This window comes from Pterocles gutturalis, unplaced genomic scaffold (assembly GCF_000699245.1).
Source record: "Pterocles gutturalis isolate BGI_N339 unplaced genomic scaffold, ASM69924v1 scaffold49244, whole genome shotgun sequence".
NCBI lineage: Eukaryota > Metazoa > Chordata > Aves > Pterocliformes > Pteroclidae > Pterocles > Pterocles gutturalis.
Window position 1 is genome coordinate 1 of NW_010137577.1, and position 27,208 is coordinate 27,208.

The following is a 27,208-nucleotide window of genomic DNA, read 5'->3' on the forward strand; positions in this document are numbered from 1 at the left end:
GTGAAGGGGAAGGTCGTACTTCCCTGCCGAACCGGCGCGTCTGGTAGTCCCTGAGCACAACGTGAAGTCTTTGAGCGAGCGTTTGATACGTGTGGAAAGCTGGAAACGTGCATTCTCCTCCTCTTGCCATCTCTTCATTTGTTGTTGTTTTGAAGGGAAGGCAAAAGTTTTGGAAGTTACAGAACTCTTCTGTTTTGCTGTAGCGTTGATTAATGGCTCTGTGCATGTTCGGTACTGGCTTCACAGGCAGCCTGCAATAGACTTGGGCCAGAGACTATATGGAATGAAGTAAAAATGGGAATCCTAAACTTTTTTTTTTAAATAAATTGGAGTTCTGTCCCCCAAGAGTTTCTTGTAAGATGTTTTGGAAAAGTTTTATTTTTCGTTTTTAGTGTCTATTTGGTGAAGTCAAACACATGGTTGTATAAATTGCGCCCTTAATAGTGATGTTAGAATAGAAACAACCTTTTACTGACATTGCTTCTCATGGGGATAATAGGATAAGAGTTGTTAGTAAGAAAACAATATCAAACTATTAAGTGGTTTGATTTTTTTAAAACCATCTTTACTGGTGGACAGCATTTGTGCTGTCACGGCTGCATGAGGCCTATAGGCCTTTGCAAAAACTTGAGTAACTCCCACGGAATGGGTAAATGGTGTTTGTGAGAAAAGAGGTGAGGTAGTTAAATAAGGAGGTGGTTTAGAAAAATATTAAATACTTTGTATGAGATTTTATTCACAGTGGATAGTTGCAGAGCTTCATTGCGTGTTGGCATTATGTAGTTGAAGTAATTTGGATCCAAATGAATTTTTATAAGAAATTATTTCTATACCGTGAACACTTGTTTTATGCAGCTAATACCACTGTCTTGGGTATGCAGAACAAAAGCAGGGAAAAATTGATGGGACAGGGCTGGACGGAGGGAGGGAAAGGTATAAAGTTCAGTAAGGCTTCAGTCTTGCTCAGGATTATTTTTTTTCATTGGTTTATGGACTAAAAAAGCGCTTTGCTGGTAACTGATGTTCAATCTATTCAGATTTTGGTGAAGAACTGAGTATTGATCAGATCGATTACATGCTTTGTTTTACAACAAAGTTCTTTGTTTTTCCCCTTGAAATTGAAACAAACAAATCAGTTATTTTAAGGATGGCTTTTAGGAGCCAAGGGCTCCTAACTGACTGAGAACTTAATATGATTCCCTTTACTGAGCACTTGCTGTCAACCTGTTTATCACAGGCAGGGTTCAGTATACCTGTTTGTAGTTATGTTTTCAAAATAGGGCAAAGTATCCTTAACCTGTACAGTCTCCTGATGGTTTTATCTAAGTAAACTGTGGACTAGCACAGTTACTAAAAATCAGCTACATGCAGTTTTGTAACAATCAACCCAACAACTTGATGATACCAAATCATGAGGATGGAAAAAATAGGCAAATGTAATAACTGCCTTTCAGCATTCTGTTGGTCTTGGTTCTGTGAGGAGTGAATTTATGTAAAGTTTTTCTTCTTTACTGACACCCTACTTAAAACTTTTGTTGTTAAGTTGTAATACAGTGGGAGGATGGAAAAGCTAACAAGGAAAATACTTTGGATCATTACAGAGTGCAGGAATAACAAATATGGGTAAAATGCCTTCTAGGTGGTTGTAGGCAAAGCACATCTGCCTATTGTATCTAAAATATGTTAAAATATGTTGTTTTGTTCGTGTTACATCTTTGTACTGAGAAACTAGTCCTTAAAAACTTAGTATCTCTTGTTTCTCCTGCATTCAGAGAAAGAGGAATGTTAATGGTTTCACTGCATGAAACAATGAACCTAGGGTAAAACATTTAATTTCCTCTTCAAGTCCATATAAATGGTAGGTAAATGTTGTGGGATCTCTTCAGAGGCTTGCAGGTGCTGTTCTGTTCTGCAAGAAAGTTGAGCTCTTCCAGATCTTTTGCATTTTATATAACCCCTAGTTGGTAACATAGGTGTATAGTATTACCACTGTGAAGTGATATATACCTTTTCTGTGATTCCGCGTAGCATGGGTCGTGATATTCTGCTCGTTGCAGTTGTGCATTGAAATTTCACAGTCACAGAATATGAAGCGGTTGCAGTGATGACAGTGGAGGCCTGAGGAGTAAAAGATGATTTGTGAGGAAGTTGAGCCAGACTAGGATCACCCATCTTGGGGTGGTGGGGAACGGTGTCAGCTGAGGTGGTGCAGGTACAGAGGTGAAGGTGACCTGCTCCGGTTGTGACTGGCACCAAAAGAGACAGTCTCATCTTGTTTTACACAGGGCCTCTTCACTGTCTGCCGGCTCGGGAAGAGGGGTGTGCTCTGTCTGGGAGTTCCAGTGTGCTGGCTCACAGCACTTCTTGCAATGCTCTTCTCGCAGAAGGAGGTTCTGACCCTCCAGAGGCTCTTAGGAATGAAAATAAATGTACCAAGTATCATACTGTCTGGAAAAAAAAAAATCGGTGTAATATGTTCCATGTTGCATCTTCAGTTATTTCTACAGTTGAGTAGAGCTGTGAGTATATTTTAAACAGGACATGTGTATTGATTTTTGTTGTTCTTATTAAAAGTGGTAAAAAGATGGCTAAATACCATGATGGGAATTCACTCTGTTAACTGGCCACCGTTTTGTGTAGTGAAATTAGGAGCTTGTAAATTCTGTAATACCTCCCCAGTTTAACAAAGGAGGGAAGTAATTTTAGGATTTTTTTTGGCTCATCCTGTGCAGTCAGGTCAGGTAAACCTGTGTCTTTGGTTAAATTCAATTCCCAGGGATGAGGACAGGGCCATTGTTGAAATTATTAAATCCTGCTGTGTGTGTGAGGCCACAAAAATGCCTTTTCAAAATAATCCTTTTTATTTCCTCCTGCCTTCTTGTTTCTCCCTGTGAGAAACTGTCTGTTGCACTTTATCCAAACCACACTCGAAGGAAACAATGGTTCTATTGAATTGTAAAGTAAGCACATGGAACTCTGAAATTTTTAGTCTAATATCAAAGCGTGCCCTTTCCCTGTATAACACTTACTTGAGTTAAAGTAAGAAGGTTTGTGTTGTACACAGGTCTTCTCTAGAGATGTGCAAGGAATGTTATTTCGTAAGTTTTATTTTAGAATTTTGGGCATAATTTGTAATAGCTGTTTTCTTATAAGTTAGAGTTTCAAATAAGGAATAAATCCCTATAACAACAATTCTTAAAGGCAATTTAAAAAATGTTATAGCTAAGACTACCTGGATTTTTTTAGGTATGTTCTTTGTAATGTAGTTCAGAAAGTATTTCAATAATTCCTTTGATTGGGGATGATTGAGGTAGTAAGCAACTTGATTTTGTTTTTGGTTTGTTGGTACAAGATGCAGATAGAAATGTAGAACACATCTGTTGTGAGTGTTACTACTAGAAAGTCATGCTTTTGGTTATTTATACTCGTACAGGCTGGCATTTCTTGTGTTAAGTACTTGAGTAGGAGTATCTTTGAAAACTTCAGTTATTTTAGGAAATTGGGCAGATAATGTGTTTATTTTGTCGTAACATTTGAACGGTTTAATTTTGAAACTTTTGCTCTTCCAAGCTTTGTGGTATGAGTTTGAACATCAGCAGGCAATCCATGCACTGTTAAGGATATGCTTTTCCTACCTCCACTTAGAAATTAATTAAAAGCCAGACAAGTGGCATCTCTCTGAAAAATGAGTTTTCATACCCCCTTTCAAACCTTGACAGTGAGTCAAATTAATTCTGTAGTGTCCATAATGGGAAGGAAGCTAGTGGGAGCAGAGGAGAGGCTTACAGGCACTAGAATACCCTTCTTTTTGGAATGTGGTTTGAATCCCAGTCTTGTGAATCTTGCTTTTTCTGTGCTGTCATCCAGTAGCTGGGACATTCCTGGCCAAAATTTGGGTTCACCTCTCAAGTCCACATACATGGCCAGTGGTTTTTGTTACTGTACTTCATTACTGTAAAGGGGTTCTGCTCATCTAAAAGTAACTCAACAACCACACCCAATCTGAATTTTCTGAAGGCAATTCAGAAAATTAAAATTGTTTTAAAATCATAATTCCTATATGTATGGTATATACAGGGTAACATTGTTTTCTCATGTGCAGTGCGGCTTTCGTAGAAATCAAATAGGCTACATGGGGTTTTTTTGTTCTTCCCCTTCCCTGCAGTATTTCTTCTGATTTTGTTGGTGTTCAGTATGAAGCTTACAGAAGGTCCAAGCAGCCTTGTAGCTGTATCAGAAAAAGTTTCCTTTTCTGTGGCTAGTTGGTGACGGTTCGTTGTTTCAAAGTGTTGGTGAGCTGTTAGTGAAGCTGTGTAGGTAAGACATTGCAGAACTGGTAGCTGCTGACTGCTGTGATCAGTTAGGCACTTACAACTTAATTTATCTGGGGAATGTTTTTGCTGCATTATTTGTGTAAATTTTGAAGACAGAAGGAATAATAACTAGATTGGTCTGACATAAAGACTGTCTTCTACAAAAGCTGAATATGAACAAGTGAAATGCTTTATTTTTTAAACACGCAGTAAAAAAAAAAAAGTTGTACTCTCGTGTTTTTGGGTGTCCTAAAAAGACTAGCTTGTGGTACTGTTTGTATTGATAAAAACCAATTGTAAAACACAGATATCATCTTTCTTAAAAGAAAGTGAAGATACTTCCTTACAGTCAGAGTCAAGCCTCCATCTTTGCTTTCAAGTAGAGGTTTTGCACAGCTCTGCGTAGGCCTTCTGTCAGGCTGCGTGCCTTGCTACCTCTTCCTCCTTCTCTCCTGTGCAAAGTGGCAGTCTTGCTTGCTCTTCCCTTTCTTGGACTTCCTCAGATCACTGTGTTCTGCTCTGCCTGGAAGGACATTTCTGCTTCTCTGGAAGCTCTTCTGACAGTTGCTCTTAACTAATGTAAGGAGGATGATTCTAAAAGGTTCTACTTGCATAATAATAGGTGCAGTCCAGGTATCATGTATTAATTTACTTTAACACAGAAAGAAAACCACACCAGTCACAGCTAACCTAGAGCTATACAGAACATCCTTAAGTGCTTTCAGTATACTCTGTAAGAAGATTCTATCCTGAAATACATATTTGCAGAACTGACTCTTTGCAGGGTTGATACCAGTCCAAAATGAATTCCTTGTGGACCAGGATTCACCAAATGGAAATGGACTTTACCTAACCAACAAATACAAAATTCATCATGCATCTTTCTACCATAAAAGAACAACTGAAAAGCCTGGTCCCTGTGCATGCACATCATAGAATACAGTAGACTTTATTCATCACTCCAAATGCCCTAGTGTTAAGCTAAAAAATGTCGCTATGTATTAGAATAAAACTGCATCGATAACTGCTAAAGGACAGACATTCTTGGTTACTAGTAGAAGGGTAATTCTCAGAAACCCAAAGCTTGCTTTCTGACCTGCCAGCCCTGATCTTCAAATGAAACCAGTCAAATATGTAAACCATTCTGGGAGGTGACATTCATAACCTTATTGAATAGTGAAAACTAGGTACTGTGTCCTGTTGCTGTCTTACCATGCACTGCCAAACATCGTCATTACCTAATTTTTCTGTCCTTCATCCTTGATTGGCTTGAATGATCTTAATTCATCTGAGGTCAAATCTTTATGTATCTGTTTAAAACAGCTTGTCCTCCAACAGGCTTGAAAGCAATTTTTTGGTTTTGTGCTGTTCCACATACTGTACTGGGTGAGAAGGATGCCATGGTAAGGACCATCAAAATTAGAAACTTTCACTCTCTTGGTATTCTTCTTGCATGTAGAAAATTGGTTTGGTTTGTGACTCTCTGGAGTTGCTTAGTCATTGTTCTGAAAAGAGGTTTCTGATAGCTCTGCCTAGTTATTGCTTGTAAACATCGTGGTTTCTCAGCTGGTGACCAATTCCTTGCCCCTGAATATATCTACTATGAAATGAAGTTGCAGTTCTGTTGTCAAGAAGCAAGCCCACGCTAGCTTTAACAGAGAGAACATTGATCTCAATAGTGATAAAGGCATCACTTTGTGCAACAATCTGGAATTCTGTGCAAGTAGACAAGCAAAATGTTTGCCTAACATTGCCGAGAGAACTGCTCAGCTGCTGCTAGAGCCAGCTTGCTTTGTCTTTGCTTCTGTTGCTGCTTTGATGTAGCCCTGGTTTTATAAAAGTTCCATTGATCTGCTTCACATTTTCTTTATTTTAATTTCATAGCCTACAAAACGAATTTACTGTAAAAAAAAAAAAGCTTCCAAAATACACTGTTTTGTTTGATGTAATTTTTTGGGTAACAGAGTAAGCTATCTAAAACAAATACTATAAAGTTTACTCTGACCTTTTTTCTGTCGGTAACAATCTTCAGTGTCACTGAAGTGTCATCATATCTGGTTGCTGAACACCTCATACTCCTCCCTTTACCCGGTTATCACAATGACAGTTCTTTGAATGGGGAGATAGAATGAGTGTTTGCTGATTCCTATTTCTTCAATTAGTCAACAGTTTAAAACAAAAGAGCAACAGCCTGGCATCTGCTGTTTTCTACTTGTTCTGCTGGTGTAATCAAAGTGAGAGTTTCAATTAGGGAACTTTATTTTGCATGTGATTTGTGGTTAAATTAATATAGATGGGTATATTGCTTAAGGGGAAAATGTAAAGTGACATCTGGATTATAGAAGCTTTTATCTTCAGGACTGCGTTGTTTCAATATATTATTGAAACTTTGTCTAATGTTTAAGTAGTTTAGTAGTCTTCGTTTGCTTTATGTACTAGTATTTGTTTCTCGTTCAGTTAAGGCTGTTGGAAGTAATTACAGTGAAACCTATGCTAGTTTGAATGAAGAAGAGCTGAAAGTAATCCAAGCCAGGAAGGCTGTACTGCTAGACAGACACATGTGGGATTTTTAGACATACAGTCCTCTTCCTTCAGTGAATATTTATATACGCAGTTGTCCAGTTCCAGCCATAACTGTGAAATTGTCTGGACTAGCGGAGACTGAGCTGCCACGCACCACTGTGCTTATAAGCAACACTTTTGACCATCAGAGCTGCCTTATAGACCAGCTTTTCCTGACAGGAGATGACCTGGCTTTTGTTGGATTTTTCCTGCTGCTTCACAGCTTGAATACACCAATGGAGCCAGAGCCACCCTGTTAGTAAGGTCACTCATTCTTAGGAAGTTTTAGCTAGTAAATAATATGCTTATGAGATGCATCTACGGCATGGATCACATAAGTTTGCAGCAGGAAGTCTTTCCCTTTCTGCTCTGGCTTCTTACAGTTTCTGTATCTTCAAGTTAAAGATCCGAGTCCTTTAACATGTTTGCTGGCCTGAGTGTAATGCAATGGAAGGATTGCAAACAGATCTTGAATAAGAACCACAGGCAGCAGGTTGGACACAACGGCAAGGATAAAGCTTGTTTGGGCAGTGTGTGGAGCTCTCCCAGGACTGCTCTGGGGCACTGCAGGGAAGGTGCAGAGAACCATTTGGTTCAGGTGGTGGTGGGTATGCATTTTTTTTTTAACCTTGAATTCTTCGTCATAAATGCACAGCTGTATTTACGTTTCAAGTACAAACTGAAAAAAAGCTTTCCGTGTGTGTGGAGGTGGTAAGAGGCATCAAACCATCTGTGACAGATGTTAGAAATATTGCTTACAGTATTGTGCTGCTCAGAGGCTCTCTGCTGTCTTCATCGCAGAAGTGACACAAGCAGCTCAGTAGAATGGAACTAAAACTCAGGCAGTTTCAGGATTTTCATTACGGTGTCTTTTTGCCTTTAAAAGCATTATCTGGTAGTAGTTTTGTAGCAATCCTGTGAATGGTTGGTTTAAGTGTGGGGTTGGCTGTTGGAAAATTATGCTGTATAAACAGTATTGTTTGTTGTGGTTCAGCGGTTTTCACATCAAGTTTGTTCAGTTTTCAGTTAAGAGGGTTTTTTTCTAGTTCTCAGACTTCCAAGCTTGACTTGCCTTTTCAGAATTAAGCTGTGTTCTTGGCTCAAGAAATTTCTTTGCAGGTTAAAGTTCAAAAGACTGAGTCTTGGTCCAGTGCATTTTTTCATACTCTGTGATATAGCTTCAAACAGTTACACAGGTTGTTCCATGGGTGATCTTGCAACTGGAATTCAAGAGCTCTGCTCATCAGCAACCATGCTTCTGTTCAAACTTACACTATTTTTCTTTTAGACCAGCAATAGTAAAGAGTAAACCAAAACAAATGTATATAAATTTTGCCAGTCAAGAGTAAATCAAATAGGTTTTTTTGTTTGTTTGGGGTTTTTTTACAAATAAAATTGCCTGTTTTAGACAGTTCTCTGATCAGATCTTTGCTTGAGTCCATTGCTATCTCAGAAATAGACAATTGGAAGCTTTATTATGGTAGCAAGCGTGAATAATAAAAACTAAACCAAACAGGAGTGAAGGATTGTGTGAGGGAGATGGAAGACTTGCTAACTGTGAATGCTCTCTAAGGATGACAACTGTGAAGAGTTAACTTTGTCTGGTGGTGGGAAAGGTTAGACAAGCAATTCCAGGACTGTGATTGTATACAGAGGCTTTCAGGATCTTTAAACGTGCCTTGCCTAAGTTAATTTATGCAGTGACTTAAAGTGTCCCATTCATTTTAAGGGCCTAAAAGAATGCTGATTATTTAATCCTGACACTTGCAAGCTTAATAGAAATTTCAAGTGAAAAATTATTTCATATGTACTATTGATGATCTTGCAAATTCAGAGTAATTTTCCTTTTCCTTGTTGCTTTGCAGCTGCTGTTGGCTTTCTGGCAGTTTCCAGTGTCATTACCATGTCAGCCCCTTTCTTTCTGGGTAAAGTTATTGACATTATTTATACAAATCCCAGTGAAGACTTCACTGACAGCCTGACCAGCCTGTGTGCCTTGCTGACTGGAATCTTTTTATGTGGTGGTGCTGCTAATGCTACTCGTGTCTACCTCATGCAGACTGCAGGTAAAAACAGAAGCAAAAAGTGCTACTGAGAGTCGTCTTTTTTCAGAGTCAGGATATCTCATGATCTGAAATAAGTTCTTGGCACTGTCTGCAAAGATAAGCATGCTGGAATAATCGTTCATTTTATTTGCTATTATGTGACGACTTAAAGCTCACTATTTTCTGATGTATTATTCAGTGCTGCGTAAGCCTGTGATTTTTATATTGTCAGTGTCTGTACAGTCTTGTGTGCCGTGCTTAACTGACTTCTGTTTCTGACAGGACAAAGAATTGTGAAACGCTTGAGAACAACCATGTTCTCCTCTATTCTGAAGCAAGAAACCGCTTTCTTTGACAAGACCAAAACAGGAGAGCTGATAAACCGCTTATCTTCAGATACAGCCCTGTTGGGCCGTTCATTGACTGAAAACCTTTCAGATGGGCTCAGGGCAGGAGCACAGGCGTCTGTGGGGGTTGGAATGATGGTACGGTGGTCTCTTCCCTGCTTGTCACTTCTTGTAGTTTCCAGTTTGTTTCAGTTCTGTTAGGTGATGTGTGAACGGGATTCAGTCCAGAAACTGTCGGGTGATCTTGGATACAAGTGTGTTTCACTGGCTATCCATGTACTGCGTTGCAATAGACGATGTGCCTGTAGCCGGTTGATGTCTATTCAAAAGTCAAAATATGGAGAATGAGGATTTGAAATTAACTGCTGTTGCTGCATGAATCAAGCAAAGTATAGTAGGCAAATACCTTAACTCTATTCTTACTGAAGATCTTAAAAACAGTGATAACGTTCCTGTGGTTGTAGGTAGAATAGGGAGTGAAGGGCCTGATGTAAAAGTCATTGAAGTTGGTTGATTCTGTTTAAGGCCTTGGTGAGTAAAAGCAGCACTGAATATAAATTACTCCTGAGGATTTTTACAACAAGTGTTAAGTCTTTTTGCTTTAGTCTGTTAGAAAATAATATTTTTAGGTAGGAAGTGTGTTAGTGAAGGCTTCAGTGGAGTGCATCAGATAATATTCCTTGGTGGTCAGTTGGTTTATATAAAAATCTGACTTCCCTTCATGTTTTTTGTGGCATTAATTTTTTTATGCTTATCTGGGAAAAGATATGTTAGTGGCAGTTATCTTAAATGAAAATGTGGTAATTTCTGCTGTTTACCTGGAGTTAAAAACGGGTAGCAAAAAGTCTCCCCATAAAAATAAGCTTCCAAGATTGATGTTATTAGAACTGTTAAGAGTTTCCACTCTGAAGCTTTAAAGCTTTAATGCTTTGTCACTGATAAGAATCACGGCGTTCTGTATTTGTCTAAGCAAATAGAGTCTAAGGTTTAATCTTACCATAGATTAACTGGAATAACCTTATATAAGGCATTCTGCTGAAAAATGCTGCCATGATGCAGTGTTAAAAGGTGGACTATAAAAGGTTGCCCAGAAGGAAGAGATTATTATGAAATAATTATAAAGCCTGTCAATTAAGTAAATTTTGAATTTTTTCTGAAGATTTTTCTATTTTCAGTACAGAAAGCAAGATGAAATGAAAACACATTAGACCTAATGTCAATAAATCTTATGAATAGAACCTATTTAGGAGCTTTGATGATGACTGTTAGGAGTAATAAGGTTTTGTAACAGGAAATTAAATCCATTATTCGAGTTTATGAGCATTTGTGGGTGATAGGGAACACCAGTGACTCCATCTGTTCCTTGGTTGCCCAGAAATAGTGTACGTTATTTCTGTACTCAAACTTTCTGTATTACACCATCTATTTAAAAATTGTGAAAGCGCTTTCGAAACTATACAATAGCTTATGTCTTTCAGGATCCCCAACAGATTTCCTCGTAGGCCTGTTTACTGGCAGGTTAAGATACTTGGCGAAGACCACACAGCGAACCAGTGAGAAAGCTAGAAATGAAATCCAGGCCCCTTTGCTTACACTCCTTTGTTCTAACTGTGGGATACATTCCTAAAGTGCTGTGGAGGAATGGATATTTTGCCTGGGAGAAATAAAACATGATAAATGAAAACATGGCAGCACTAAATTACAGTCCTACTAGTTTTAGAAAACTCTAGCAAGGGAAGTTGCACTTCAGTACTCCAAGTGGGTAACCCTAACCCCTGACACGTACCTTTTTCTTCTAGTTTTTTGTGTCTCCTAGCCTTGCTGCATTTGTTCTGAGTGTTGTGCCACCTTTGGCTGTCCTGGCTGTGATTTATGGAAGATACTTGCGAAAACTTACTAAAATGACCCAGGATTCTCTTGCAGAAGCAACACAGGTAATCTTTTAACAGACACTTTCTAATTAACTTCAGAGTTGCTCTAGTGTATTTAGGTTAATATCTCTGAAGTAGAGATCTTCTGAAGATAATTGTGCTGTTCATTGCCCTAAGCCATGCTGAGCCTGTAGTTTTTTGCACCTGAACAGTATAAAAGGTAAACTTCAGTACCACTTACTCATAGATCTCAAAAACAACCATGCTGTTGTAAAGAACTATCCATAACAATATAATGTGGACGTACCAGGCCTTGAGAATTTGGAAAAGTAGGAAAGGATAGGGAGGTTAGGCTTTAGCTGTGTGAGAGTATTAAAAAATCAGCTTATGAAGTCCTGTGTAATTTGGTACCTAGGTTTGAAAAACACTTTGCTTGGACCATGGTTATGAGTTTGAAGCCATCAGAAACATCCTAGATGGGACTTTCTTAAAAGAAAACTTCACTAGCAAGTCCTTCAGTGGAATTAATCCTTGGCATTTGATGTTATTGTCAGCTCTTTAATGTTTATGAGACTTGACTTCTTTTTTTACTTTTTCTTTTTTTTAAATTTTCTGGGCATCTCAGCACATACCTAGATAATTGGGAGGAAAGTAGAGGAAGCTTTTTTTCTTAAAGAGGCTGTTGTGGAGGGGCCTTCACTATGTTTGCTGACTGCACTGAAATGTTGCAAAGCACTGTCAAAGAAATAGTAGTGATAGTGACCTTTTTCTCACAGGCTGAGGGTGGGGAAACATTATTAAAATGCATAGAAATATAATTAGGAAAGACCTAGTTAAAATAGCCCCAGTTGTCAGCTGTTTTAAACTTGGATGCCGTGTGTAGGACTCCTCCAAATTGACTGTGCAGAAGAAAGATTAGCCCTCTTCTGTTTATCTTCCTCATCCTGTGTTGAAGGGAAGCTCATGCCTTCATAAACCAGGGGTGGGTCTTCACATGGACAAGTAATTTTAGTGTTCCATTCGAATTTTCAGGTTGAACATGGGATGGAAGAAGAAGTACATTGTTATATCATATTTTTACTTACAAAAGGGAGCCTTGTTTTTTGTAAGACCATTGTAGTATCTATTAACAACTTAGTCTAACTGGGTACAATTGAGGTAATTTTAGAATATTTTCCTGTTTAGACGTTAAAAGAAAATACTGACTTGAAATGGGACATCAGTAGTTGAGCTAAATTAATTCCCAGTGTTGCTTTGATCAAATGAGTGGAATTGTTTCAGGAAATAACTGCAGGCTTTCTTGAATGATTTAGTGTGGAATAGAATATTCTGTATTTTTCCGCTTCCCACGTTGTTATTGCAAGTTATTGTGAATAGTAATTTTCTTATGTGTGTTGTTCACATCAAATCAAGGGGTTTTTTTAAGCCTACTTTTATGTTTTTATTTCTCTGCTAACACTTAAGGCAATCTTGAAGTTCTTTTAAAACTGCTTAGACATGCAGTTTACTTTTAAGTTAATAGAACTTTAAAAAAAAGGAGGGGGGGAAGGGCATGAGAAATTTTCCAGTGGTATCGAAAGGAATGTATTTGGAGATTAGTGTAGTGATATCGGCTTAACTTTCAAGTGTTCTGTAATACGAACATTACGAATTGTGTGTCTATGTGTATTTGTTTTGTTCTTTGCTTTAACATAGTTAGCTGAAGAGCGTATTGGAAACATAAGAACAGTTCGAGCTTTTGGGCAAGAAGTGGCTGAAATGGAGAAGTATACCAATAAAGTTGATTCTGTGCTACAGCTGGCTAAAAAGGAGGCACTAGCTCGGGCAGGCTTCTTTGGAGCAGTAAGTGTATTTTGATGAAAGTAAACCAACCATGTTTTGCCAAGTGTGAATTATTTTAAAGTTCATGAGGATACTTAAATCTGCAAATAAATTATTTGAGTGTAAATTGAACCTACATGAAACTGTGGGAAGACTGGACTTAAATCAGTCTAAATTGCTGTGAAACTGCACCTCAAGATACACTGGCATGATAAAGCCAGTTTAAGTCTTTGTTTCTGCCCCACACCCCGTAGCTTGGTACTATTTATCTGAGCCCGTACCCCTTATTCAGGGAACTAAACTGGTAGAAACCTTCCCCCGCCTTAACGTTTTACAGGCTTGGCTTCCTGATGGGATGAGCATCAATGCAGAGGAAGCTGGGAAGTGTGCAGGTAGGGGAGGGAGAGTGGGATTGCATTTTTCCATAACAGCTTGCAGTGAGTTTGCTTACTAGTATTTTAAAATTGCAGTGTAACTGCAGACTATCAACTCTTCTCCTTTATTGATGATTGAGAATAATGTGTGGTGTTCCTGTCCATCTTGGGGAATGAGGTTAAAAAAAAAAAAGTTTCTTGCTTTTTGAACACTTGTTGGATAGCACAGTGCAGTGCCACTGGAGGTCTGGCTGGCTGTTGGCTTGATTTGCTTCAGAATTGGTTTTGTTCAAATTTAACTCAGTCCTCTAAAATTTTAATCTACATACCCATAACTGGAATTCTTTTCATAGAAGGAAAATTCTGAAAGAGCGTTTTGGAGGATGAAGTTTAAGATGTATGTAACAAGAGCTGCCTTTTTTTTTCTTTTTCCTTAGACTGGCCTTTCTGGAAACTTAATTGTCCTCGCAGTCTTATACAAGGGAGGATTACTAATGGGCAGTGCCTGCATGACAGTTGGTGAACTCTCATCTTTCCTAATGTATGCTTTCTGGGTTGGAGTAAGCATCGGAGGTACGGAAAGGGAAATCAGATTTTTTTCACTTCAAAGCATTACAGTCAGTATGGGGGTGGGAGAGAAGAAGCTCTTAAAAAGTCTCTTCCAAATGATCTTCCCAAGAAGTCATACATATTTTTTTCTGAAGAGTTACTGAGAATAATAATTTATAACTTCATATAAGCCTTCCATTTTCCCAAAATGGAAGAGGTTATTTTTTCGATGTGTGTATGTGACAGATACTTATTACTTTAATTTTCTTTGGGTCTAAATTAAGATACTTGATATATTGTGTAAAGAAATAATACTGGTATTATATTTTTTACAAAACATGTGGGTCTGTGTTAAACAAAAGGCATGTAGAATTTAGCTGTAATTCAGTATAGAGTATCTTGAGCTGGAAGAGTAAACAAAGTGCCAGCAGAACACTACACTCTGGTGCTAACCTTTTGTTTTTCCTTACTGACTGACTCCTCCTTGAAGCTCAGACTCTCTAATCTACTGGCCCAGACACAAACTGTTAGTCTTTTTGACAGAGCAGTCTTCACTACTGCATACAGGCAAAAATGAAGATAAGGTACTTTGAAGTTTGACAACTGATTGGAAGGGTTCTTCTTTAAAATGAGTCTGTTATGGCTGATAGACCAGCAGGGCAATGCAGCTCATCTGTACTCTTCTAAGACTAAGTCTGATATCATGGGAAGCACAAAGATGTGCCTGAGGGCAAAATTCAAAAAAACCTGCTTCCCTGGATATCAAAATTCCAGTGGCACTCTATTCCGACTACCAAAACCCTTTCTTCTCTGCTTAAATCATTCAAGTTTGATCAACAGACAGATACCTTGCATGGGACAAATTAATGTTAAATAAATAAAAAATAAGGTTAGAAACACTGATAAAATGTAATTGAACCCCTCCTTTTAAATTCTACTTAAAATTATTGAAGAATATAGTTCTGCACAGAGCTCATTCTCATGGGGACTCTGAAGTAAAAGTGTCTTGCGATAAGAGGCCTGCCTTCCTTGACATAAATTTTCAAAGTGCCAAGTCTGTTCAGTATACGTCATCATCAATACATGTAGGAGTTCATGCAATGAACTGTGAAGTTCACTGCATAATTTGGGACTTTGCCTCTTTTTGTTGTAACAGTTTGCTGTGTTTCCTACTAAATACTGAAGACAGCTTATAAAAATTAAAAGCATTTTCTAATTAGCAGTTGCTGTCCATAGTATATAATGGTTTTTTTTTAATGAGTGGTTGTGAATTTGCAAACCTCGGTGTCTCAGTTTCAAGGCACTCTGTGAGGCTCATGCCTTCTCCCCTGTGCCCTGCTCTACAACGTAGATGCTTTGGCTCTTTTTTTTCTAAGCAGAAAGCTTCTCACCATGGCTAGTGCCTTGTGTTACAAGTTTTCAGACAGCCCTCAGCAGCAGCATGATGAAATGCCCTTTCTACACCTACAGACTCATGACCTTGTGATGGGCTTGTTGCTCTGCAAGAATAAACCAGTAAGCCTATTCTAATGTACCTTGGGTTTTCTGCCCTCCTGAAATCACTCTTAACACTATATGCATTTTAAGGTGGAAGTGGTTTATTCTGTATGTTTATTCTGTTGGAAGTCAGATATTTTGAAATCGATTACTTTATTTTGAAAGACACACACACAAAAAAGAAGAAATAACACATTTTATGTTTGTCTTATTCCATTTTTGATTCTAGGTTGGTTTCTGTGTTTTATTTCAGCTGAAAAGCCCTTCAGCCATGCCAGCCCTAAGATGATTCACACAGCTGCTAAGAGCTGGGACCCAATATTATATGCAAACCTTGTCCTTAGCTTTTGCTTTCTCCAGTAACATTTGAAGACTTGGAGACATATATTTCTTTACACTGTCCACTCTCCACATAGTTTCTCGAGAGTCAGTTCAGCCTTAGTTTTTGTGCCCTCCTTCCCCTGTGGCTGACTCAGCCAGGCTTTCCCATAGGATATAACCCTGTCTGACAAAGAAGGGTATTCAGAGTGCTCCATTCTGCTGAATTATTTTGAAAATATAACTGGTTGTATGCAAGGCTATTTCTCTAAACTTGGATGCTGTTAGAATCATAGAATGGTTTGGGTTGGGAGGGACCCTAAAGATCATCTAGTTCTAACCTCTCTGCCATGGGCAGGGACACCTCCCACTAGACCAGGTTGCTCAAAGCCTCATCCAGCCTGGCCTTGAACACCTCCAGGGATGGGGCATCCACAGCTTCTCTGGGCAACCTGTTCCAGTGCCTCACCACCCTCGCAGTAAAAAATTTCTTCGTAGTATCTAGTCTACATCTACCCTCTTTCAGTTTAAAACCATTACCCCTTGTCTTATCACTACACTTCCTGACAGAGCGCCTGCCCATCTCTCCTATAGGTCCCCTTTAAGTAGTAGAAGGCTGCTGTAAGGGCTCCTCAGAGACTTCCTGACAGATGAGTGAAAGAGAGTTGGTTTGCTTTTGAGTATTTGCAAGCTTATGTATATTAACTTTTTTCTGTTTTTTTCTCCAGAATTATTTGTTTTACAGATATAATTAAGAATGGTGTATGAGGGTTATTGGTGGCTCCGTAGTGAGACTAGATAGGATGTAAATCAACATGTCTGATAGTGTGTTGGAGTACAAGATCCCCTACACATCTGATGCTTCAATGCTAGTGATTAAAGTAGAACACAAATTTAACATCTCCCATGTCTTCCATTCCATACGGATGCATAATATTGGTCTGCTTTTTGTTTAGGTCTAAGTTCCTTTTATTCTGAACTAATGAAAGGACTAGGTGCTGGTGGACGTCTATGGGAACTTATTGAAAGGAAGCCCCAACTTCCATTTAATGGTGAGTTCTTTTTTTGTTATTGTTCATAGCTTGATTTTTCTCTTACTGGCCCCCAGTACTTCAGAAAGAGGTGTGTAATACGTAAAGGTAGTATCAACCTACATTCTTCTGAAACTAGATACAGTGGTAATTCTTCTGACTTTTCCTAATTGTGAAACAGATGATGCAGATTTCCTTTAATCAGAAGTTTTAGAAGCTGAAAATGTGGGGTTTTTTTCTTTAGTTAATACAGAATATTTAATAGTATTTAAATACAGTAAATATAAATATATTGCCAGCATCGCCTTATTTACAGCTTTCTTGTTCAGAAGCTAGATAGCACCCTCCAGTATTGAGTGTATTTTATATAAACAGCATTTGCCTGTCTCCATCAAAGTAGTTCAGTGAGCTGCTTATAGAAGATACTTTCTGTGTGAACTGCTGTGTTATTTAATCAGCTGCATCGCACTAAGCAAAAGTCATACATGAGTTTTCACTAGCTGTGTATGTTCTTAAGAAATGCAATATAGCAGAGTGTGGGTAAGCTGTCAAACTGTAGCTTCCCTCTCAGTTTTGTATGGTCTTCTAATTTAGAAACTTTTTAAGGGCTGCTGTAAGAGCAAGAGTCAGAAAAGAACATCGAACAGACCTAAGAGATTTTTTGAGTGAGCTCTGGCTTTAGGGAGAGTTGGTTGATATAAAGGGCTTCTTTTGTAACTGTGCTTCAGATTTCTGTTCTGCTTTTGCCTCCCTGCGTGGGAGTTCCTCAGATGGGCACAAAGTCACACTCTGGCCTCTGTCTTATTTCTCTTCACAGCTACAAGCCTGTCTTTAGGATGCTTTTCAATGTGCATAGAAGCAGACTTAGAATAGCAGCCATTTGTCCCAAAGGTAACCACCAACTGGCTGATGAAGGGGGTAGCTACACGCTCTTGTCTTCATCATTGAAGCTGGGTTAAACTTCCTGCCATGATTGACTATCCAGTGCCATGCTGCAGTTTGCTGTGCCTTTCACAGACCTAGTGCAACTGTTGATTTCATCCTCATTTGGATGGGATTTTTTTTTTTAATCTGGATTCTTTCAGTGGTCTTCATTTTACAGTGGTACCAGGGCAGTGTAAGCAGTAGTACTGGGGCAAAAGTTGTCTTTCCCACTGCAGGTATGGAATTGTTTAGTCACACCAATAGTGACATCCAGAAAACAATCTTTATTTTGTATAGATGGAACATAAATCGGACAAAGTTTCAGGCATCCATATAGCATAGGCTTACAAAAAGCTCATTTTAAGTTTCCTTCCAGTGTAAACTAAATACATAGGAAAGGATATAAGCCTTTGTCTCAAAACCCAATTTTTGGCAGATTTCTGGTGCATCAGACAATAAAGCCAAGAGGCTGTTTCTCTACTGTCCAAACCCACCTGAAACATCTACTTTCTTGGCTAGTTAGGTTTTACTTTCATGGAACTCCAGCTGTTGGTGACAACAGATATCTCAGGAACAATTATAATGTCTTTTTTCCCCTGTATCTAGAATCCAAATAAGAAACAAGCACAATCCTGTATATAGCTTCTAGATATTTTTACAGTAATATATAGAGGAAGGTCTTGTGGTACCAGACTTCCTGTATTGCAGTACATTTCAGTGTCTGAGGCCGTGGAATAGACTGTGCAATAACTGGAAGTGAGAATAAAGATAAGATATTACTCGTTACTTTGATAATAGTAAGGATTATGCTGCTAGCATAGGGTTTGCAAATACATTTATTTTCCCAAAGGGAGGTTTTAGCTAACAAACAATTTACAATCTCTGTGTCCAAGGATTAAAGTCAAGGAAGGTGTCTGAAACTGTATGTTCTTGACTTTGCCATTTCTATGCTACTACCATTAAACTGAAAGCCTGGAGAAGAGGAGGGAATCTGAGAAAAAGAAAAGCAAAATAAATTATTTGCTGTAGGAACAGCAGGGCTAGTGGAATCTTGGTGGCTAAAGATGGGTGTCTGTTTCCTATCCACAGTTACTATTTAACCACACATGGGGCATGTGCTACCGTGTACTGTGGCTAACTGGGGGTTACTTGTGTGCTGCATCTGAAAAGAATTAAGGGTTTTGCATCACATGTCTTTAACATGAACAAACACTTCTTGGGTATTGCTCTGGTGCTTCCATTTTTCAGAAAACTGGTAGGAACTTCGTCAGTGAGACCGTCCTTTGGGAATGCAGCACTACTCTCCACTTAGTTTGCTTGTATGGATATGTTTAGCTGGGATTTAGCAGGGGTTGAAGAAATTGTGTTTCTTTGTTTTACGTGTTTGTAAGTTTTTTCGAATACAGATAGTAGTTTAAGATAATTGTTTAAATCAAATGCTGTGGTCCAGAAAGAAGTTGGTTTTATTTAACTCTGGCAATCATGCATTCATGATGGTTTGTTATGGTATTTCACAAACTGAGATTTTAGTTTCACTGAACTGTTGCTTAAGAGTTACCTATCTGATTCGTTTTTGAATACACTGTTCTCCTGAATTTATTAAATATACTTTCCACTTTTAAAAACAAACAAACAAAAACCTGAAAAATGGCCAGTAATGCAACAAACCTAGGAGCAGTTTTATTCTGGTGACAGCCTCTGCTTAAGACCCACTCTGTTAACAGGTAGTAGAGAGGGAGCTGCTCTTGTTCAAAAATGAGGGTATTTCAAGTGACTTTTGTGGCTCGGTGAAAGGGCGGTAAGTGATTTGCAATGTTTATCTTTTTGCATCTGTTCTATGGCAACAGGACTTTGGCCTTCAACAATGCCATTTTATTTCCTTGCTCCTAATTGCCAAGACTTAAATTGTTTATAATAATATGTTTAAAAATTCTGATAGTTCCACTGGAAGTAAACATTGTTAGTTGTTAGGTATTAGCAAGATGCCTTACAGGTTCACTGCTGGTAAGCAACCTGGAATTGCATTCAGGAATGAGTGGTGTACCACACTGATTCAGTCATGGTGGAAATATAACCCCTGTGGTCCTGAATTGTGGCTCGCAGCTATCTCTAGATATAACATGGAGACAGATATTTCTATTGGGTGTCGTAAAGCAAGTTCTAGGAGGGCTGATTTTTGTTTCTATATTGTATTCTTTGTCATACAGAGGGAATCACATTAAGCAAAGACACATTCAGAGGTGCTTTGGAATTCAATAATGTTGAGTTTGCATATCCAACACGTCCAGAAGCATCAATTTTCAAAGGTTTTAGCCTTTCCATTCCATCTGGCTCTGTTATGGCTCTGGTTGGCTCAAGTGGTACAGGGAAATCGACAATTGTATCTCTTCTGCTGAGGCTGTATGATCCTATCTCAGGTATGTTTTGTGTGTTGCTCTCATTCGTGACAATTGATGCTTTGCATGTGAGATACACCTTATAAACAGTCAGGGTTCCTGTGCTTGAGGTCCTGATGTGACTGTTCCACTGATGTACCATGCTTCCTTCTGGGGTCTCTGGTTAGGTTGTGGTAATGCCTGCATAGCTTTGCATTTCTGATCCATCAGTATGCAGTTCCCCAGGAGTCTTTGTTCTCAGCTGTTCTTTACAGCTCTTTTTGCTACTTGTCAGTACACACTTGACTTTACTGTTTCTTAATTTAAGGCACTATTACCATTGATGGCTTTGATATCCGTCAGCTAAATCCACTGTGGTTCAGGTCAAAGATTGGAACAGTGAGTCAGGTAAGGAAGAAAAAAAAATTCTGAGTGTATGAAATAATTTTGTGTGAAGAACTAGCTGTGACTCACTTTTCTTCTTTTTAAAACTGTGTGATCTTGCTTCTCAATAAAATCTCTCCACCTTGCCATAAGTGCTGTTGTGCATGCTTTGTTCTAAAAATAAGTATTCAGAGCTAGTCCCATTATTCTGTGGTCTTTTTTTACATAATCATAGAGATTTAAAGTGTTAGCTTAGAAGAAAAGCGTGCATGTGGAGACCAGAAAGTGCATTGTTGCAAATTGTACAGGTATGACTATCTTGATGTTTGCTATGATTTGTTGAAGAAAGTAACGTAAAGGTTAACATCTAATCACATTTTGTATTAATGGAGTTACACAATCATATTTTACACAATCATTTGAAAGCTGACCTTCTGTGCTCTGAGTTGTTCCCAGGCAAACACAGTCCATTAGGAAAGCATGAAAATACAGCACTGTTGGCACTTTTGTAGTGCCCCCTCCCTAGCAACCTGCCAGCTCTGGAAGTACAGAGAGATGTTCAATGGTCTCTCAAAAAGAAACTATTTGACCAATTAAAATATGTATGTTCTTACCCTCGTCTCCCCAGATGCTTTACAGTGCAATTAACTGTTAGGTTGATGTTCTGGTTAAAAATATAAGGATAACTGGGTATATGTTGCCATTTCAAAACATCTACTTTATGTAATACTGCCACTAAAAGCTTTTGTGCATAAAATATTTTCCTGTGGGCCCATTAGCATTTTTCTTTTTGATTGTATGTATTCCACTTGAGTTACCAGTAGGAGATTCATACTGGTATTCATACCATAGCATGTCTCTATTTTACAAACAGAGTGGACTTGCCTTGTTTCAGACATTTTCCCTTTGCACATTATGTATTCTATCTGCCAGTCCTCTGCTCTAAGCTTTAATATAAATTAAAAGCACAAAATGCCATGAGATCTGTGTAGAGATTAAGATAAGAATCATTGTTGCAAATGATGATACGTAGTAAAGTACAAAGGGAGATTTTCTGATGTTTGAAAGAATAGCTCTTTCTGAACTCTTCCTCAAATGTTACAAATTGAGGATTGTGTTTTGTCAGTTAAAGAATGAACTTGTTTTTTAATTGGTTTTCACTGCTGATTTTGGTATTAGGAGAGGTTTTTTTATTTGTTTTTTATTAAATTAACTCTACTTTTTTATCGATACAAAAGAAATTAATGCTGGGTCTTATAAGTGGGATTTATTACAGATACAGACAATACATGCATGTAATTACAGATCTACTGTATTTGTTACGTTTTTTTAATTTATCAGGAACCAATTCTATTCTCCTGTTCTATTGCTGAAAATATTGCCTATGGTGCAGAGGATCCTTCTACTGTGACTCCAGAGGAGATTCAGAAAGTTGCTGAAATAGCTAATGCTGCTAGTTTTATCAGAGATTTTCCAAAAGGGTTTGACACTCTAGTTGGAGAAAAAGGCATTTTGCTTTCAGGTACATCTTTATATTGCTTATTTTAAAAATCTTGATACTATAGAGTGAAGTAAAAATTCTATTATTTTTTGTAAACCATTTTTTTTCTCCAAGTTATGGCCTGCCATAAGTATTAAAAAAATCCCTCCTTCATCGCCATTCCCCCCTGAAGTACATGGGCCTAATTCAGTTCAGCCCAGGTATTCAGTTAAAATTACTTCATATCTGTTTTCCTATTTCAGTTTACTGAGTTTTTTTCCCCCAGGTGGACAGAAGCAACGAATTGCGATTGCTCGAGCTCTGCTTAAGGTAAGCCAGCACCCAAACAGCTATTTAATTACTTTGTGGGGAAGCAAGAAGGGTTAAAAAGCAGGGGGTCTTTCAATGGGAGAGGTGAAAAAATATTTTTAAAAAGAAAATTACATCTGTTATGTTAATGAGGAAGTTTGAAAGGGCTGAGTAATTTAACTAAAGACAATTTACTTATGTAAGTGCTTCTTCCTATCTTCAGTCATGTTTTTTGGTAGTTCTTGACAAGACTGATGGTAAATCATTGTATAATGTCTCATTTTCTTAAGACCAGGTCAAGGATGAAGGAAGACTTGAAGAATGTGGGGCTAGTGAACTCGTATATGGCACTTCTGTCTCTGTGTTCAGATCTCTGTCATTCATGGGTTGATTTTTCTGGGTTGCAGCTTACTAGCACTATAGATGCTCTGCCTTGTCTTTAAGGGGAGCTGGTCTGGATTTGGGACAAGATACTATTTCAGGCACAATACTGTGTCATTTTTTTCTTCAGGGGTTGGCATGGGCCTAGCTTTAGGGCAGGCTCTGTGCTGCACAAATTTGAGGAGGCTTCTGAGGATCAGAGGGATGGGGAGTTTCATTCAGAGACAGCCATGGGGCCTCACAGGGAGGCATTTTGTGGCTGATGCCCACCTGGAAGTTTTGAGCCTTGCTGAACCCAGCTTAGATTCACATTAAGTCACACGGGTCTCTATAGAATCCTAGCATGCCCAGTTCTGCTCTTTTACTACAAATGCTGAAAAGCTGTTTGCCTTTCATGTCAAATACAGTTCATGGGAGTATGAACTTTATTTTGGGAAAAAGAATTCTAAAAAATGAAAGAGTAGTTGATATATATGTGTGTGGAGGTGCAGTGGAGTCCCTTCTCTTCCAGATAAAGTCTGAAGCCTTTACTGTCAATTTAATCAAGCAAGTTTGGATTATGTACTGTAATTCAGAAGAAGCTTCTTAGGGATTTGAGTGCTGGTGACTTTCTTTGATTTTTTTTTTTTTTTTAATGTAATTGGGGAGGGTTCTTAAATGCTAGTTCTTAAGTACAAAGTATTTAATCTGTGGGTGAAATACTGCTTGTTGGTAGGTTTTTGTTATTTTTTGTTACTACAGTTATATATAGCAGACTGACTGAAAGCAGATGACAGCTGAGCCTCCCACATAAGAGCAGTAAATAGGAAATTGAACTTTTGACCAGAGTGCCGCAAAGTATGCGTGAAAAATAATCTCCCACCTTTAGTTTGTATCTTTCAAATAGTGATCAGGTAATAGTGTTCTTTTACTTTAGTTTGCAGAATTTGAAGATGAAAGTGTTGTTTCTGTTTTGTCCTCTTAGCATTCAGACTTCTTAAAAGTAATGCTTTGAATGACATTCTGTTCTTTTGATGAAATAAGTACACTTACTTGGAGTTTTAAGCCGTATGAATCCTGTTCTCTATTTATATAAATGTCTAATTGTTTTTGTAACCAATTTTACTTTCTTCTTCAGAATCCTAAAATTCTTCTGTTAGATGAAGCAACAAGGTAAGAAAGAAAATAAATAGAAACTTAGAAATTATTTACCTGTAAAACTCAGATTTGGGAGGTGTTCTCTCTTTCTTTCTCTGCATGCCCTTGCATGAATTATCTACCCCCTTATTTTTCTCTACCCACAAAAAAGAATGTGCTTTCTAGAATGTGTGAATCGGTTAGGAGGCCTGTGATAAAAGCTGTTTATGCAAAATGGAAAGGGTAGCGGGTACACTGTGTTGTCACTTTTCATGGAGTTAAATTTGTAATATGTAACTTGATTTTGAAACATCTACGTAAAGCTTTTTTGTATCTTTAAATTAAGATGTTAGTGTAAAAGAGAGATGATTGTGCTGCAGTATAGCTTAATTTTTTCCACTGAATTAATTTAGTGTTATTTCTCCATGCATATTTTTGGGTATGAGAATATGTAATGCCTATAACTTGGATGTGTGCTCTGAGCATAGTCACAAAACTTTCATGCAGTTCCATTTGTTCATCTTCACCAACAACAGCAAGGGTTTGCAGTTTTAGCAAAATAAGCCTAATGCATACAAAACTAACCCATTTTAAAATAACAAATATCGTCCCCTCCCCTCTTCCCATTTCTTACTAGTGCTTTGGATGCTGAAAATGAGTATCTAGTGCAAGAAGCTCTGGACCGGCTGATGGAAGGGAGGACAGTCCTGGTTATTGCTCATCGTCTGTCTACTATTCAGAATGCTGATTTTGTCGCAGTCCTTGGCCAGGGTAAAATTCTTGAATGTGGAAAACATGAGGAACTACTTGCAAATCCAAATGGACTTTTCAGGAAACTAATGCAGAAACAAGCTTTTCTTCAGAATAGTGATAATTTTGCATTAGATTTACAATCCAGAGAAAAGGATGTATTAAAAGAAAATGTATGAGAGAATGTCTGAATAATGGAAGCATACAAACTACAAATAATGTAACTTATGTTTCAGTTATGTAAAGTAAATGTTATATTTTTCCAAAATGTACAAAATATTCTTTTGAAACTTATATGTGTTTGAACTTTTTATTGAAAACTTTTCAATCATTATTACAACTTTTTAAAGTGTCTATCACATTGAGATAATTTCAGTGTCTAGGTTTTTCTGCTTCGTGTTATGAAGACCATGTAGAATCTTTTTTGCTGTACTGCACTGTATGATGATGTGCTCCATTCTCAAGTAAGTTCAGTATTTTAAGGGTAATTAAATGACAATCTTATAGTTTCGTATCATTGTCTCTGCCCTTTTCAAGGAACTTGTGTTTTCTGTGCTTGTCAGTAGTCTTAAAATGCTGGAATTCAAAAAAGGCGCAACACTAGGGTACTCTAAAAGTTCTGTCTGACTTCCTTTCAGTTACCATTTGTTCTGAAATGTGAAAGTTGATTATGGTCACCATCTACAGTTACTGTAGAGAATTACACATGAGAACTCATTTTAGAGAGTATGAAATAATGAGCTGGAGGAAGTTCTTTAAAAAACAAATGACAACGAAAAAAGCAACCAAACAAAAAAACCTAACTGACTTTACATAAGGACAAAGGAAGTATATTAGTATATTAAGTCTGCATAGGAAAATCTAAAATTTGCATGCATTTTCTTCCCTTCTCTATTTTCCCAGTTCTTTAGTTTTACTTCCCTTTCAAGATGAAGTCCAAAAGATCATGCTCTTATATATGTAAGTTTTTGCATTTTTTAAGGCGTATGTAAGGTTTTTTTTAATTGTTACTTAAAATTTCATTCATAGAAATCCCAGGTTTTGTCTAACTACCTTATTAGGGACAACTAGTAAACTACCTTCTCAAGAACAACTAGTAAAATAATAGCATTACATTAATTATTCAACTGCAGGAGGTTACATTTGGTAGTAAAGAGTAGGCTTCATGTTTCTTATTTAAGAATCTCTTCCAATAGAATCTTTTTAGACTTTCTGAAGATGCAAAACCCCACAGGACAATTTTAAAAAGCTATATACTTTCCATGTCACATTAAAACTCATCTATGCTAGGAAAACCTCACTGCTGGAAAATTTCATTGGCAATAGGTGAGATACCGAGTGCTGGGAGAGTATAAATGTTTATCTAATGTGCCATTAATGGCACTTTGTGGATTAAAGCGATCCCTGTGCTAAGGAATCTCTTTATGAAGGAGAAAACAGTACTGCTCTTTTATATACATCTTTGTTTAAACATCTGCATAGTCCCATAAGGCACATTCAGTTAACCAATTCCTGAGAATTTTGGTTTTTTGCAGATGATGGAGTTTGCTGCTATCCTTTCAAACTAATTTTCTTTCTAAATAGGTAATCATCTGTTTGTGGCTAGTCTACCCAAGCAGTATTTTCTGTGCTGTTTTTCAATCCATTGATCAATAAATTAAAAAAACAAGTAAAAAGACAATAAATCCTGTATATTTTGAAGTTGTGGCTCTAATACAAGTCCCCTATTTCCACTCTCTTAGTTCAAGTCCTCACTAGGTCAGTATTGTCAAAATTGCCTACTGGACATTCACCTTCTCATGTGAAAAACAAATACCACGAGTCCTAGTTCAAAAACTGGTTAAATCTCTAACTGATGTTAGCATGAACAATTTCTGTGTCGAAAATGAGACTTAAAGGTTGAGTTGGATCCTCTCTCCCGAAGACGGAGCTCTTAACACAGGGCTGGGACAGAAAAAGGAAGCCGAGTAATTCCCTGAAGTGTAGCAAAGTGCGTACAGGGTTCAATCAGCAAAACATGACAGCTCATACTGCGTCATCTTAAATATTTCAGAAAGATGTGAAGGAGACCTTCCAGTTTTTAAAATAATTTGAATGTTACCGTTCATGGATGTTGGGAAATGTGGATGGCCGCTTGAATTTTACACTGTTTTTCCCCATTTGCAAGTTTCTGTGTGCATTTTTGGTTTGGTTTTGTTTGTTTTCCCTTGATGAAAGCATCACTGCATGCAGTACATAGAGAAGGCTGTATGTAGAAGGATGCTACCTTCGTGTAGCAGTATAGTGAATCTCCACTAAATGTATTTTGCTTTTCCCATAAAATCAAAGTGAAGGGAGGTGAAGTTAAAAGGCAAAGCAGTGAAACAGACAGGTGGCTCATAGTTCAGTAGTGCCAGATGAAGCAACTTAAGTTTTAAATCCTCCACATTTCAGGTTTGGTCATATTGGACTATAATCCACATAGAAAGCGCACCTGCCCTAACTCCTTTGAATAAAAGAACATATTTTTAGAAAATGATGGGAATTTTTTGAATATTCTCTTTTTAGGTAATTTTATCTTAACTAATTAGCTTAATTGATAATATACACACAACTCAACTTTTTCCCCAAGTAGGTGGTACATATGTACCTTCTGAAAGGTCTTTTTCATACAAACCAATGCAGGTGAGTATTTTCTTGCAGTGAGAAAATTTAGTTCCCTCTTCAGTGTAATGCTGTACCACTGAGTAGTTGTAGTGCATTATTGTTATTTACCATAGAT

General features: G+C 37.8%; 1 protein-coding gene across 1 annotated transcript; it reads left to right on the forward strand.

The window, feature by feature from the left end:
- Positions 1-8,740: 8,740 nt before the first annotated feature.
- On the forward strand, positions 8,741-24,935 carry ABCB10 (ATP-binding cassette, sub-family B (MDR/TAP), member 10; the record flags this gene model as incomplete). Its single annotated transcript, XM_010082645.1, has 12 exons — positions 8,741-8,941; positions 9,203-9,405; positions 11,067-11,201; positions 12,834-12,980; positions 13,771-13,906; positions 16,654-16,749; positions 19,860-20,069; positions 20,356-20,435; positions 21,753-21,933; positions 22,178-22,221; positions 23,699-23,733; positions 24,335-24,935. Coding segments are annotated over 12 exons (1,760 nt in total), but the record flags the coding sequence as incomplete, so codon positions are not given.
- Between the last annotated feature and the right edge of the window lie 2,273 nt (positions 24,936-27,208).